The following is a 16114-nucleotide window of genomic DNA, read 5'->3' as shown; positions in this document are numbered from 1 at the left end:
CAGAAATCACGCAAATCGGTACACACTAGACAGTATCTCTATAGCCATGTAATCAACATGGATCTGTCTGATTTTCCATTCCATCCTGAATGGCTAATATTGGCTTCCAAAGTTTGCAGGATTGTTCAGTTTTGAACAAAATGCCTCAAATCAGCCTCATGATGGTGCTATTACAGGCTGGTTCTCCTTCTACCTATAACTCCACTGATCTGTCAAAATAACTTGCCTACTCCCTAGAGGCCAAGGAAAAACATTTGCCCTGCATTTTTTTGAATTTTGCATAAGTTTGGCTTTCAAAGTTTGCAGGATCGGTCAGTTTTGAACAAAATGTCTCAAATCATGAATGCAGTGTCCGATTGCCATAAAAGCCTGAAGAAGGCCCTTTTCACATTGGCCTATTATAGCACCACCCTGAGGCCACAATAACCTACTGGTGGAGACCTGAGCTCGGAAGAGCACTGATTCTAGTTTTGACATATTTCTCAAATAATTGGATATAGACTATTCTGTATGCTTAATTGACTATAGTAGCCTGGGTCTAACTTAAAGTGTTTCAAAATTTGAAATTCTTTTTCACATTATATTACCAAACATTTGTAGCCTACATGTCAAATAATATAATATAATATATATGTCTTAAAAAATATATTTCATAAGCTCACTTATGTATTCATATAATAATAATTATTATAATTATTATTATCGTCGTTATGATCCTGTAGGTCTATGACCTGGGCCATGCACAATAATGTTAAACATAGTAATATACAAATCACTGCTTACAAACAAAACAATTCCATATTCTTAAAAATTTCTGATGAAAGTCTCAGAGTCTCTCTGTCTGTCTGACTGCTGTGTGTGCAGTATGACTTGTCCACTGACTGTACATAGTTTAATTCATAATTCGATCTCTCGACAAATAAAGAACAGATCTACAAGCTGAAGCTGGCAAGCTTCAGGCGAGCGACGGCTTCTACCGACGAAGTACAACTCGAGCTCAGGGCTAGATTAACCAATTGGGCCCAGTGGGGCCCATTGCCAGGGGCCTTTGGCTCTCAGGGGACCTTGAGGGAACTGTGCCGCGTGGTCATTGAGAATTAACTCAAATTAAATGTACCGTATACGTTAATTAAAAATGAAATGTGTGGGCCCCTCCTCGGTTGTCTACAGGTGCTTTCTTGGCCCACAGATGATCATCATCATGGCTTAAAATCCGAGCTGGGGAGTGCACGTCGGGAGGGAGGGGGGTTTATGGTGGAAGGTTGTGGGGGTGGGGGGGGGGGGGGGGGGGGGGGCCTAAAATATTTTCGGCCATGCAGGGGCCCTCGCGGGGGTTAATCCGTCCCTGATTGTGAGCTTGTAGATCGGCTATTTTCACAACTTCTTAAACATTTATTTTCTAATTTATAGAATTTCGTAGATTTTTATTTTTATTTAGGCCTATTTATTTTTGTTAATGTTTGAATCATTAAAAAATGTAGGAAAGAAATAATAAAGGGACCCAATGTGTCCGCAACCCACAAATGGATCCCGACCCACTGCCAGTGTTTGGGAAACACTGCTAGAACCCAAAATACTACGAAAAGATTTATTTTTCTTTTTTTTTTACTCGATCCGCCGTGCCCGTGACCCATAAAAAAAATTGGTCCGCGAAACACAAATGGGTCCCGACGACCATAGGGTGCCCGACCCACTGTTTGGGAACCACTGCTGTAGGGAACGCACACAAGGCGAGCCCGTGCGCGGCCGTCCAAGAAACCCCATCGACGAGACAAAACTCGCGGCGTGAACGTGGCAGCCATTTTACATCCTCAAGAGTGAATGACTGGAGCCGGACCAGTGCCGGGAGTTTTTACCACTTTTCTCTCATTAATTATCTCATTTATCTTCCGAAATTATCAACACCATACGAGTTGGTGATCCATCGGCAGGTATGACGGAATGCTAATTAATTGGTTCACGTGGTTGTCGCTTAATTGCTTGGTAAAAAGTGTTGTGTGTGGGGGAAAAGAGCAGACCGTGCGGTGCTTGTTTCAAACAATGTGGTGGAACTGGTGGTTCGTCCACACACACCGGCTTTTTGAAAATGGACTCTTCCTATGTGGCGGCACGTTGACAAAACCACCCCGTCTTGCGAGCTGGACATGCAGCATTCAAAAGCCCTGCCTTTCATTGAAATTAAAGTTTAGGAGCGATATCGAAGTCCCATTGTCGACAAAACGACGTTATAACAACAATGGCCCTCGGCTGAGGAGGGGGGAAAAAACCCCAATCGAATTAGCATGCTAACGCGAGCTAGCCTGTTTTGACAGATCGAGAAATTGACACGCTCATTGTCATTGTATGTGTGCTAACCTGTTAGCCCTGTTAGCTTAGCGAGGATTTTCCCGTCCTTTTCCAGACGTTTTTAGTTTGACGTGTGACTAGTCCCGTAAAAATGCAAACACGTTGATGGAAAAGGCAAACAGGTCAGGTTTGTTATTGTCCTTCTGGATGGCATTGGTTTGTTTGGTGCAACGTTAGCTATGAAAACTAGCCAGCGAGCTAGCAGTCACTCCTTAACCTGCATTACCATTATATTCGTTTAATTCTCGCAAATCTTTCAAATCTAGTGTGATATGTGGTGTGGGTGTTACATTCGACTTTACATTTTTTTTTAAACGGCATTCCAATATTTTCTTTTGCCCATAATATTAAACACGTGCTGCTGTCTTGGAAAATTAGATTGATTAGCAAACAGTAACGTTAAGTTAGTTCAAAGGGTTCGTTTGCATGTTATGTAGCGTTAGCTAACAGTAGCACAGTTAGGCCAACACACTGTATGTAATGTAGCCTTCCACGTTTTGTTCTGGCTAACGCGCTGTCAGCTTTATATGAATGGATCCATGCTTTTCTGAACGGCCCATTTTATGCATCGTGGTCTGAATGAATACTAGACTACACGTTATCCGGTCTGCTGTTCATTGGCGTAAAGCCTAGTTGTAGCTATTGAAGATTTAGTAGGTTAGTATTTTGCAGCTGTGTGTCAGTAGATAATCGTTCGGCATACATGCTTGATAACTGGTCAGCCACCGGAAACTGGGGCTCAGTCGTTGAAGGAACACGTGTATCGGCTATCTAGCCAGTGCTGAAGTCAGCAATGAGAAGGTAAGCTAACATGTAATTTGGAGTGCAGACCAGGCCCCATGCTACCCCAGCGGAAAGGGTTGAGAAAAGCAGCGTTAAAGTACTAGTGATCTTGACTTGGTTTGTGCGAACTTATTAGCCAAAAACGCAAGAGCGGGAGGAAATGCCACATGTGCAAGTGTAGTTTCAATTTTGACAGTTGAATCGAGAATTGAATGCAAAACGTGTGTATTCGTTATGCGTGTGTTGACATTTCCTTAACCAAACTGAGCTGCAATCTGAAGAGAACTGAAGTCACCTGATTGCAATGTACCACATGGAGTCTCTTGTCTTCTGCACATGTTAGCACCCCCTGTGCATTACAGCCGACTTAAGAATACAGATAGATTTGCATATGTTTGATATGAATTTGACTATTCGCGATTACAAACTGTCAAAGCATCTTTTGCACCGAGCACACAACTTTATTGCTTGACAAGTCTGAGACTGAACTCTCCTGAACGCATCCCAAGTCTTGCCCTTGACACAGGATTAATTTGGCTCATTGCATTTACACAGATTTCTGGAGACATGGCCACTGAACATATTAATGGAAATGGTCCAGAAGAACCAATGGACACCTCTGCTGCAGTTACCCATTCTGAGCACTTCCAGACTTTATTAGAAGCTGGTTTACCACAGAAAGTTGCTGAAAAACTAGATGAAATTTACATAGCAGGTAAGGCACAATGAATATCCTAGCATATTCATATACACAAATCTTTATTTCAAAGTATTGCATGTGCTGTCATTTTTTTTTATCACCTTTATGAATGTGGGAATTGGGATCATCAAGCAACTTTTTGTGGTTTCCTACCAAAATGGGTACTGCAGTGCAACAAAAAAGAGAAAAAACGGCATCATATATAATATGCAATTGGTTTGAAAATGTTTTCTTCCCCTCACAAACTGTACTATGAGCTGTCCTGCTATTACACCTTTGCATCCTCTTATAGAAATAGGCATGTTGCTTGTAGCATCAGCTCAATCTCAACCGTACGCTCTAAGGGCAGGTGGAATTTCAACTCCATTTTCGCTTAGGCCTACTAGTACTTTCCCATCGATCTTGATAGATATCTATAAATATTAACACGGGCGGGTTACTGTGGCTAAATTAGGGGTCAAATTGGGACTTGTTTAGATGCTTATATGTAGAAAAGTACTCGCCTGGTCTTTTCAGCCAGATGGGACCGAACCAGAAACAATGGCAGCAGCTGTCTGGTGTGTGCCTGCCTGGGACAGGTGACGGGCCCCTCCATAGAGCAGAATGCGGACAGGCTCATTAGAAGCTCCCAGCCACAGTACAGAGGAGCACAGGCATATCAAGTTACACCATCACATCTGTTGTGATTAGTTCTGCAAAAAAAGTGTTGGTTGAAGAATATAATGCAGCCCGACTACTGAAAACATTCATATTTGAGGAGAGTTATCTGGCTCCTCATTCCTAACAAGCTTTTATACACGTGACAGAATGAGCTAACTGATAATGTTTCCCATTCCTGCACTTGTACATGCACTGCTGCACTTAAATTACACAATGCAATGTCACTTATCTGCATTTTTGCTCTCCTTATGTTTGTTTCTATTTTTCTGTGTTCTCGCCCCCTTCCCACCTCCAGGTTTGGTGTCACACAGTGACTTAGATGACCGAGCAATTGAGGCTCTGAAGGAGTTCAACGAGGAAGGTGCTCTGCACGTCCTTTTGCAGTTCAAGGACAGCGACCTCTCACATGTTCAGGTATGTGCAACTTGGGGGTTTATATAGTGACTCAATGACAAAATATTGCATTCTGTTCACTTAAGTTTTTGTAATAACAATATTGACACCATGTCTGTTTATGATATGGGTATATGATTTAGATGGTAGTGGTTGTACATAATAGCTTGAGTATAGATTACTAATAGGAATGTGACAATTGAGTTCTGATTTGATTTTCGATCAGTGCTCAAATTTTTTTTTTAAACAAGCAAACAATCAAAACGTTTTTCTTTCTCCCCCCCCCTCATTTACTTTTTAATGTTCTATTCTTTTATATGTCTCTTTTTCAATGTAGACATTTTGAAATGTTCAAAGTAAGTGGCTAATGTTTTCCAAACAGGAAAGGAAACATTGCATTTTATGCAAGTGTACATCTTGTCATGTGTGCGGCTGCACGCTTACAAGAGTTGAACTTTCCTCAAGTTGCTGCTGCTGGCAACTTGTTGGATGTGAGACAACTTTGACTAACTAGATGGAAAAACAGTGCAGTGCAACATATGCAGCGTATAGTTTTTAAATCCGTCTATGTCCGATGTCTGTGATGTTATTTCACGCGATGTAATTGGTTTATCTTGATATGCACCATCGCATATAAATCAGGCTTTATGAATTTACTGTTACCCATGACTATGACAAAACGTGGATCAAACGTCAACTGTGTGCTATGATATCAGCGATACTACTTCCATATACAGTATAATACATTTTTGGAGAGTGTTCTGCTCATAGGATTTAAATGGTCTCCATTCAGATTCATTGTTCAGACAAATCAAACTCCAAAAACATTGGGGGGGTTTATATAACAAAGAATTGCAGTTGTAGATGCGGGACTTCAGCATTATTATAGCGAGCTGTGCTTTCTGTTCTACCGCCGGGATGTGACCCTAATCGGTCAAATCCCTTATTACTGTCTTGTATAATAAGGAGCTCTGGAGCTCTTAATGCATAACTAAGAATTCATTACTAATCTATTATGTAAATATTGCTCCACTGATCTGAAATCTCTTTCTGCAGAACAAAAGTGCCTTTCTTTGTGGAGTTATGAAGACATACAGACAGCGTGAGAAACAAGGGACCAAAGTGTCAGACTCCAATAAAGGACCAGATGAGGCCAAAATCAAAGTACGGTTTGATGCCACAGTTATATACGACAGAAATGTGATTGTGTTTCAGTTGTTGTGATTGTTGTGTGGATTAAAAAAAAGGTTATCTATTTTTTTATTTAATTTCACGTTCTCTATTCAGGCCCTGCTGGAGAGGACTGGTTACACACTTGATGTGACAACAGGTCAGAGGAAGTATGGAGGTCCCCCACCGGAGTCTGCCCACTCAGGGGCACAGCCCACCATCGGGACAGAGGTACGAGTGATCTCACCTGTATGTCCAGTCCTGTGATATGTTAAAGTTAGAACTTCATCGACTTGTGTCCTATTATGCGGATGTAAAACCCCTGATAAATCAGACGTTGAGTGCGTTTTCCCTTTAGTGTCTTTGGGAGAGCAGAAACATGTTTCATGGTTCAGTTAATTAGGTGGTCAAGGAGCATGTGTTTTGGTATATGGACACATCTAGCTCAAGTAAACAAGCTGCTTATAACACTGGATTAATTTGCAACTTAACTAAAGGTAAAACTATATTTGATTACCGTAACTTGTTTTTGTTCTGCTATGATGTCCAAATGGGAAAAAAGTACTGTAGTAAATACAACCAACACTAATAGTTCACTGGCAAGATCTGAATGGATTAGCATAATGACTTTTCCTGTTTCTTTAAACTTAAACTTTTGAATTAGTTTTTTATGGTGATTTCTTCTCAATCTGGCAGATATTCGTTGGCAAAATCCCTAGAGACCTTTTTGAAGATGAACTAGTTCCACTGTTTGAGAAAGCAGGCCCCATCTGGGACCTACGCCTGATGATGGACCCTCTAAGTGGCCTGAACAGAGGCTACGCCTTTGTCACCTTCTGCACTAAAGAAGCGGCGCAGGAGGCTGTCAAGCTGGTATGTATATAGCCTCCAAGAAACCTGGGCTGGAATAGCATGGTGTTACAAAATATTTAGAGACCATAATTGTCCAATTCTGAGGTAGATTAGTTTTCCTTTTTAGATGGGATAGTGGGAAACGGAAATCAGCCTATCCTGTCACCTACAAGTTTGCCCTCTTCTGAACATATCTGAAATGTACTAATGTATGTGGCTAACCAGTAAGTTAGATGGAAAATGGAACATGGCTTTCTTTTAGAAAAGTGACATTCCCTCTGTTCCTGGCCCTCACTGTCTCGTTGTCCTCATCCTCCCACAGTGCAACAACAATGAAATTCGACCGGGCAAACACATCGGCGTGTGCATCTCTGTGGCCAATAATAGACTGTTTGTTGGCTCCATCCCGAAGAGTAAAACAAAAGATCAGATTGTGGAAGAATTTGCAAAAGTCACAGGTAAGGCACCATCGACTTCTTGGGGTTTACTTTTTCCTTTTCTTCATGGACTAAATGTTTAAATTGAAGGTGTTGTAATGCAATTTAAAAATTATTCTTCACTTAGGTCCTTATGTGAATTGAATGCACTTAAACGGTTACAATTCTGGCTTGTCAGTTATATTTAAGAGGCAGTGCTGGAAGGAGTAGACTAACTATAATATTAACTGTCCAAATGATGATGATGACATAACTATCCTGGAGTAACCCTGGTTACAATGATAGCTTACCGCTAAGATCTGACTGGACACACTATAGTCTGAAAACGGTAGTAAAACTTCATGTTTTTGGTGCCTGGCAATTAAAAATATGTCTGGTGTTCATCCGTTTTTTTGGTTTGTTTTTTCGTTCTCCCTGAATTGTAAAATTAACTTGATAGCAAGTCTCTGCTTTTAAATACGCCATCTCTTTTCAAGACTGTCTTGAAAATCACTAAAACTCCTAAAGAATTTCTGACTTGAAAGGCTGACTGCCTAGTTCATGTAAAAGAAGGCTACTGTTGTATGCTTGCCATTCATCCAGAATGAATCCTCCTTAACTGTTGCTTTTTCTTTTGCCTTCCCTGTTCCCGTTTCTGCAGAGGGTCTAAATGATGTCATATTGTACCACCAGCCAGACGACAAGAAGAAGAACAGGGGCTTTTGCTTCCTGGAGTACGAGGACCACAAGACTGCAGCTCAGGCCCGTCGCCGGCTGATGAGCGGCAAGGTGAAGGTGTGGGGAAATGTGGTCACGGTGGAGTGGGCCGACCCCATAGAAGACCCTGATCCAGAAGTCATGGCCAAGGTGAGACTGGACGTCAAATCATGGTGGTTGTCAAATCACATAACACTTAAATGGAAAAACATTTTAAGAATAATCTAATTTATCAAGTATTTTGACCTGGAAACCCCTCTTACAGCTAACCTCTAACACTGAATTTCCTTTCTCAGGTTAAGGTGCTGTTTGTGAGGAACCTAGCAAGTACAGTTACAGAGGAGATACTTGAAAAGGCCTTCAGTCAGTTTGGCAAGTTGGAGCGGGTGAAGAAATTGAAAGACTATGCCTTCATTCACTTTGAGGAAAGGGACGGTGCTGTTAAGGTACAGAGAAAAGGAATGATTGACTGACAGAGTGATATTACATTACTGTCCGTCTGAATGTCTAATTTATATTAATCTTTTACAGGCTCTAGCCGATCTGAACGGCAAAGACCTGGAGGGAGAGCACATTGAAATAGTTTTTGCCAAGCCACCTGACCAGAAGAGGAAAGAGCGCAAAGCCCAGAGGCAAGCTGCTAAAACGCAAATGTAAGCAAATATGTAACTAAGCTAAATGAGATCTACAACAAGGCTTCAATTCTAAATGGCATCATGTTGATCAGTACATATTTTGTCTCTCCCAGGTATGATGATTACTATTACTACGGTCCCCCACACATGCCTCCGCCTGCTAGAGGCCGAGGACGGGGCGGCCGAGGAGGCTACTCGTACCCTCCTGATTATTATGGCTATGAAGACTATTACGATTACTATGGATACGATTACCATAACTACCGGGGCGGCTACGATGACCCTTATTATGGTTATGAGGACTTCCAGACTGCTGGGAGAGGACGAGGAGCCAGGGGAGCAGTCCGCGGAGGTGCTACCCAAAATAGGGGCCGCGGTGCTGCCACCCCCAGGGGCCGAGTGGGCTTTTCCCAGCGAGGAGGCCCGGGAACAAGCAGAGGTATACATGGTGAATTGAAAAACATATTTTAGAATGAATGTGACAAGACATTGTTGTCTAATGTCTTTACACTGGAGTTCAGTTATAATGTAGGCCAGTTCATGATGCATTGTCACAATTTGTCATTACTAATTTTGTGTAAAAGGAGATAAAAGCAGGTTAAAGTGAATTACAGAGATAAAAACTAGGTTGCCACCAGGAAGAAAACGACATACCATGTGTACACAGGATGGCTAGCATTGGAAGCATTGCTTTAAAAGTTGAAGGTAATCTTCCACATGAGTGTTTTAGTGTTGAGGTGTAATTCGGTTTGCATTAATCAAAAACCTCAGAGCTATGTTGGCTTATTAATTATGTATACACTCCGAGCTTTAAATATGAAAAGGTACACCTGCCTATTGGCTTCATGACTAATCCCTGACAGGTGTCATCTTTCAGAGCTTGTACTCAAGTTGGCTTGCTCCATATGCCAGCAGACAAGTCTTGTCGGTACAGTAAACATTACAAAGAACCTGCTGAGCTAGACTCCTGCAGTTTAAATATTGGTTTTGTTGTAAATACGCTGGAATTTGATTAAACTGTCAATCGTGGAATACATTCTGACTGATGAGAGAATGACAGGCTAGTGTCTGATTTTTAGAATTCCGTTCTAATTTTATCTGTCTTCTGATTGGTCCAGCAGGGAAACGTGGCCGAGGGCGGTCCTGACCTGTCACAGTGAAGACTGACTTGCTGTGTGGGGTTACACCGTAAGCTGCAATGGATGTTGACAAGAAAAAACTCGACGAAAAGGTCCAATGATATTCCAGCCTTACAGAAGCATCTCCCCCCTCCCCCCCCCCTTTTTTTTTTTTATTAACTGCCACCTTAAAAAGATGACCGGAGGATTCTGAATACTTGCCACCGTTCCTTGCCCCAAGCCTCTGTACCTAGCCCCTGCACACTGTGCTACATATTGCCCCAACAATCTACCCCCGCCCTGTACCCCGAACATGCCATTTTTAAATAATTATTGAAGAATTTGCACTTTTTAAGTTTCTTAGGTTTGAAGTGGCTCAAATGAGCTTGATGCTATTGTATATTTTTGTGCTAATCGCAATTTTTATTGTCGGAATATCCATGTTAATCTTAATCGTTTGATTTGGATGTTTGAAAGAGAACATTTGCAGGTTTTTAGGGTGTACCCACCTGGCATGGATAAGTCAGGCATTCCAGGAAAGTGGTTCTTTTCAGAACTTGTCTTTAAAGGGTTGGTTGACTACCTCAGTACAGAGGACTAAACTACCCGGCCTGTACTGTAAATAGGGAAACTATATTGATGAAAGCAGGGCTTGTTTTCATACAAAATATGCACAAGAGCAGCAGCGCAAAAAAACGATGTACTTAATGTAATATAGTCATTTTAGCTGCGGCTCTGACACTGCAAACAGTCAAACTGGGCATGCAAAACAATCTCATATGATGAGCCTGAACAAGCCCTGCTTTTATCCTATTTTGAACTGAATTAGCCGCCTTGCTTCTTCAGATTATGTAGTTACTGGTTGTATAGTTTTTCGGAAAAATGTTACTTTTGTAAAGGCTTCAACATCACAGAGGCATCCAACTGCCTTTGATTAAAAAAAGCCCTGCAGTGTCCCTTTTTGCCACTTAATTCCAGTGGATTTGTGTTTTATATTAATACCAATAGAGCATTTTTTTTGAAAGATGTCAGTAGAATTATGTAAAACACCCATCATAATCCAGTAACTGTCCCGATCATGCGTAATCTTGAATGATCCCTTACCAATTCTTTGGACAACAACTTTAGTACTTCTATCAAGTGTATTTTGATTGATTACTGAATTGCCATATTGCCCAGCCAGCGCATGTGTGCCTAATATAACTGTTAAGATTTGGTGAGGGATCAGTCATTTTGTGGTAGAAGGGATACTGCAGAGAATGATTTGTATTTCCATGTATAGCAAAAGGAAACTGTGCTATTCAATCCCCCGGTTTTGTATACAGTTAACTCCCTCTTCAATAAAATCATTACAACCACCTTTTGAAAAAAAGATGTTAGCAGTTTTAAAATATTGTTGGTGGCCAACAACATTTTTTGCATTCCTGCAAATAAATTGTTTTATACTGTAAAATGGAGGTGAGTGTAACTTATTTTTGTAATAAAGTTTTTGATTTCTATCTGTGTCTTACTGTTTGGATGACATCTTCCTGAGAAGCGACTTCTATTTTACTAGGTCTGGTTTTGAAGAAATTGATTAATTCAAATGTATACACAACATAGGCTAGACTACTAAAAAGATATGTATTTTGATTGAAAAAAGAAATATAAACCCTTTAGACCTAGGACAAATTTATTTTCTCAATTTTAGGAGACTCAATTCTAACTCCCCCTCAGTCAGTAGGCAAGGCCTATTATAAGACTAAAACACCTGCTGTTACAGCTACACACATTTGTTTTGGGTCACGTCGAGGAAGAATCCCTATGCTGTGGGTAAAGGGATTCCTGTTACCGTCTGGGTTTGAGTCAGAGCATCACATTGCTGCGTGTTAGAGTGACATCATGCGTCTCTAACGCCGAAAACAAGGAATAGGCACGCATTGCTCCAGATTCGCAGACGCGACGTTCTGGGGCACCACAGACTCAGGCCATCGGCATCGTACACAATAGTCGAATCACCATAAAGACTAAGATTGTTGGATAATTTCCACTAATCCGGGTATGAGTCGACAGCAGCTGTACTATCCATCGTCAGTCCGGCTTGTTTGCTACAACCAATGAGGCTGCGTGATTAATTAGATATGTTGTCACTGCTTGCTAGGCTACATAAACAGTAGTCATGATGACCAAACATAACGGCGAATGTGACCACCAGTCATGGTAAGTGCCGGAGAAGATGGATGAATTTAAATGAATGTGCTGTAAATATTACCTCGAGAAATGTCAAGACGGCAGCTGGCTGTCGTTGGCTATTATGTCGCAGACAGCTACTGTACTAGCTCTGGTCCATAGCGTTAGAAGGAGTTCTCCTATGTCACCGACGAGCCCTTGCGCCACATGAAAGGCTGCGCATCCTCTCGTATGTAGTAAAAATGAAAAAATAAAATGTCGCTACTTACCAAAACAAAGACTGTTTTAGGGAGTTGAAAGTCTGCTTTCCTTAGTGGGAACACTCGGAGCTCCCCACCTCACGTCTAAAATACACGTTTTAGCCAGAAAAGAAAATATTTCACCGGAAGGCAAAATCTGGCCAATGGAATTTTCAATTGACAAGATCTGTAGAGGGCGGTGTGGAGTAGCTAAAACATCTGGTGAAATATTTTTATCTTTTATCTTTTCTGGCCAAAAAGTGCATTTTAGACGTGAGGTGGGGGGGCTCCGAGTGTTCCCACTAAGGAAAGTAGGATTTCAACATCCTAGAACGGTCTTTGTTTTGGTGAGTAGCGAAAGTGTATTTTATATTTTTACTACAGACAAGAGGCTGAGCAGCCTGGGCTACCGCGGCTGTGAGCGCAAGGACTCATCGGTCACATAGCGTTAAGGAGAACTCCTTCTTCTAACCTTATGGACCAGAAGCTATAAGCTCTACGTACGCCTTTATCGATGGATGCGGTGGGACGTTTCACTCTTTTCATTGTCCACGGCAGTAATGGATGAATGCGCACAGAGACGCAGCGATGGGATCCATCCGAGTTTACCTGCAGAAAATGAGACACAGGCTGAAGCTGGACCTGCTCAGAGAGCTGGGCCGCCAATACCCGCTGTTCTGCTTTCTGCTACTGGTTCTGCTGCTGTCCACTGTCCTGTTAAACAGGTAGGCTATGTGGACAGACTGCACACGTGTCTGTCCCATACACAATACTCGATATTTAATATCTTTAAGACATGTAGCACTGGTTCCCAAACAGTGGGTCACGAGACTGAGCCCCCCACTTACCAATTTTTATGGGCCAAGACTCAAGTAAAAATCCCGTTTTATTTTCCTATATATATATAACAAGCAAACACATCTAATTAATTCCATAAATAAAAGATAGCCTATAATAATAATAATTAAGAAGTAGTGAAAATAGCAGATCTACAAGCCCACCACTCTGTGAAAAGCGATGCGTTGTGCCCTTGTAGTTCTGCTGTTTTCACTAATTTGGGTCCTGGGCAAACGTCTAATCTTTCTTTTGGGTCACGAGCTAAACGGTTTGGGAACCACTGTCCTGACCTATAGCATCTTAATGATAGCCAATCATGTTAATTGCTATAGTTTCTTTTTAGACACCTAAAAAGAATATATCTGTGTTCACAGATATATACACATTATTATGGTATTTTGGTCGTTTCTGGCCGGCGTTGTGACTTTCTACTGCAATTTGGGACCTGAGTCATTGCTACCCAACTTTTTAGTGTCCATCAAGCCAAAGATTAAGGTGAGTCAAAGATCAGTGATGGAGGAGGTATTTGTGAATGAGTAGCTATAACCTACCAGTAATATAATGTCATTACAATGAATGGTGTAATAGTGATGGTAACTAAGGATGACTTTGATCTTATAGCATCCCGTAAAACTGCTCTCTCTCTTTTGTCAGTCATACCAGCAGGAGCTGTTTCCACTGGGTCACAGTTGTGCTGTTTGTGGAAAAATCAAATGCAAAAGGCACAGGTAAGTCACCTGTCTCCTGTCTGTGTTACATGCTGTGAGGGTAGCTAGTAGCTACCTTGGAGGAAGGTAGAGTCAGTGGTGTGTTCTAGATTTTTTGGTTCCTTCTTTATTTTTCTCAGTTCACTGTTGGAAAGTCTTGTCAAATGATTTGTGGTTTCCAAGTTCCCTTTCTTTGGCATTGCTTTGCAGTTACTGCTGCTGATGAGACAAATATTTTCCTTTCGACATAAAGAAAGAATAATTATCTTTACATTCTTTGTGGGTATTTGATGTATTTTTTCTCATGGCGTATTATATATTCCCTCATTCCCAAATCAGTTGTCTTGTCTTGTCTTGTCTTGTCTTGTCTTGTCTTGTCTTGTCTTGTCTTGTCTTGTCTTGTCTCAGTAGCTGTGGTTGAAAAGTAGTATATAGCCTAGTAATAAACAGGTAACACACCTGGACCATTTATATGCTAACAGGGCTAACGCTTGCCTGTGATTCTCACCTGGTATGATTTGTTGGGGTTCAATCAAAAACTCCTTATTTTCTTTTTTAATGCAGTTTCTACTGGATTGAACTGCGATGGTAATCTCTTTTACAAGGCAGCCCTGGCCAAGAAATCATAACAATTCTAACATAACATTGAATAAAGCACAAAACAAAAACACAAATTTCACATTGATATAAGCTAAATAAAACACAGCTGAAGACCTCAGTTTGTGTAGTAATACCTTAAAAACATCCAAAGGGATTAAGTACTCCAGTTTAATAGTCTTTCTGGAGCTGATTCCAGGACGATGGAGCATAAAAACTAAAATCCTCACAAATTCTGTGGACATTCTGGGTCTGAGCCTGAGGGACAGTAAAAAGTGGCAGAATTCAGTATTGATTACTTTAATGCTCAAACACCTGAGTGAGTGTACCAGAGTTGAGCCACAAGACAGCCCTTGATGTTACACTCCCCTCTAGTGTTCAGAAAGCATATTGGAGCAACTAGTCTTTTCTGTTGGTGACAGTATGAATGTGATTTTAGTAAATTCTAAACACTGAAGCATTAAAAAACGAAATCATTTAAATATATATTTTGCTTTAACAGACCAACTTTATTGCTGGAGAATTATCAGCCATGGCTTGATCTGAAAGTTCCCTCAAAGGTGGATGCCTCTCTTTCAGAGGTAGTAGTTCACATCAAATCATTATTCTTTTTTTATTTCTGTTCTATATAAATATTCATTGTGTACATAATAATATTTTTCTATTATGCTAATATAATGTTTTAACGGCTATTTCTGCTATTTTCTTGTCAAGATTCTGGAGTTGGTTCTGGAAAACTTTGTATATCCTTGGTATAGGTAAGTATGGTCCTTAATTATTATTATTATTATTATTGTTGTTGTTGTACATTTCCCATATTTGTTAGAAACAACACATTTAGGCAGTGTTTATTTGCAGGGACATGACAGATGATGAGGCATTCGTCGATGAGTTGAGAGTCACTTTGCGTTTCGTTGCGGCTGTGTTGGTCCGTCGTACCCAAAAGGTAACAAACACTCCATGGATCTATAGGTCAGATTTACGTTGCTGACTGACCAAAAACATCGAGGCTTCTTAATGGAGAACATTATTCTACTTTCAGGTTGATGTGGCCTCTCTCATCACACAAAAGCTGCTTAAAGCTTCCATGAAACACATTGAAATAATCAGCAAAGCAAGGCAAAAAGGTAGAACAAATGCACATCTTCAATATAGAGAGAGAGAGAGAGAGAATAAGAGCGAGCAAAAATAGTGAATTTCCTTCTGTCTTTCTCTCTGCAGTAAAAAATGCAGAGTATCTTCAGCAAGCTGCTCTGGAGGAATATGGTCCTGATCTCCATGTTGCTCTCCGCAGTCGCAGAGATGAGCTTCTCTACCTCAGGAAGCTGACAGAGTTGCTATTCCCGTACATTCTGCCACCCAAGGCTTCAGACTGCAGGTATTGTGGGACAATGACACTGCGACACCCATTGCCCACACGTTTCTGTCAAAATGATTCTCATTACCAGGGTTCAATTTGTAAAAAAAAACAACAACTGAGGGGACATTTTCTTTATGCCCATCATCCTTCATCGTATAACAAATAGCAAAAGTAGCCGATCTACAAGCTGTTGTAGATCATCTATTTTCGCTTTTTCTTCGCTTTGATGTCATCAATATCAAACATATCACACCAGACCGTCTATATTTCTCAAAAGGAAATGCATGTATTTAATTCAGTCTGACCAGCAGCAAGGATAAAACATTATTACCCCCACCAGTGACAGAGATCAAAGGCATGGATCTCCCCCATCAACCACCTTAAATTAAACCCTGCACATATTACACAACATCAA

The 16114-nt window shown here is 40.9% G+C and overlaps 2 protein-coding genes across 7 annotated transcripts in view; both read left to right on the top strand.

Annotated features, from left to right (window-relative positions):
• The first annotated feature begins 1799 nt into the window (after positions 1-1799).
• On the top strand, positions 1800-11212 carry LOC308306309 (heterogeneous nuclear ribonucleoprotein Q-like). 2 transcript variants are annotated; one of them, XM_080751226.1, is made up of 12 exons: positions 1800-1931; positions 3685-3844; positions 4785-4903; positions 5939-6046; positions 6170-6283; positions 6749-6925; positions 7227-7362; positions 7982-8187; positions 8334-8483; positions 8569-8690; positions 8786-9111; positions 9791-11212. In XM_080751226.1, the coding sequence occupies exons 2-12, from the start codon at positions 3697-3699 to the stop codon at positions 9817-9819; spliced, it is 1635 nt and encodes a 544-aa protein (XP_080607352.1). In that variant the 5' UTR covers positions 1800-1931; positions 3685-3696; the 3' UTR covers positions 9820-11212. The 2 variants fall into 2 exon arrangements, with proteins under 2 accessions (XP_080607352.1, XP_080607353.1); XM_080751227.1 differs by lacking the exon at positions 1800-1931 and adding an exon at positions 3110-3147.
• Positions 11213-11658: 446 nt separating this feature from the next.
• The window catches only part of LOC308306307 (sorting nexin-14-like), a 450899-nt gene continuing 446443 nt past the window's right edge, over positions 11659-16114 (top strand). For all 5 annotated transcript variants that reach the window (XR_013963149.1, XM_080751223.1, XM_080751222.1 and 2 more), the window contains exons 1-9: positions 11659-11989; positions 12757-12923; positions 13410-13530; positions 13690-13763; positions 14842-14920; positions 15054-15097; positions 15198-15285; positions 15382-15466; positions 15561-15717. Coding sequence is in view for 4 of the 5 variants with exons in the window: in XM_080751223.1 (XP_080607349.1) it covers positions 12763-12923; positions 13410-13530; positions 13690-13763; positions 14842-14920; positions 15054-15097; positions 15198-15285; positions 15382-15466; positions 15561-15717 (809 nt within the window). In the remaining variant the exon portion in view is untranslated. The remainder of the gene's footprint in view (positions 11990-12756; positions 12924-13409; positions 13531-13689; positions 13764-14841; positions 14921-15053; positions 15098-15197; positions 15286-15381; positions 15467-15560; positions 15718-16114) is intronic.

This window comes from Nannobrachium achirus (genome assembly GCF_963921795.1).
Source record: "Nannobrachium achirus genome assembly, chromosome: 20".
NCBI classification, from domain to species: Eukaryota; Metazoa; Chordata; class Actinopteri; order Myctophiformes; family Myctophidae; genus Nannobrachium; species Nannobrachium achirus.
This window is presented reverse-complemented; position numbering and strand designations above follow the sequence as displayed.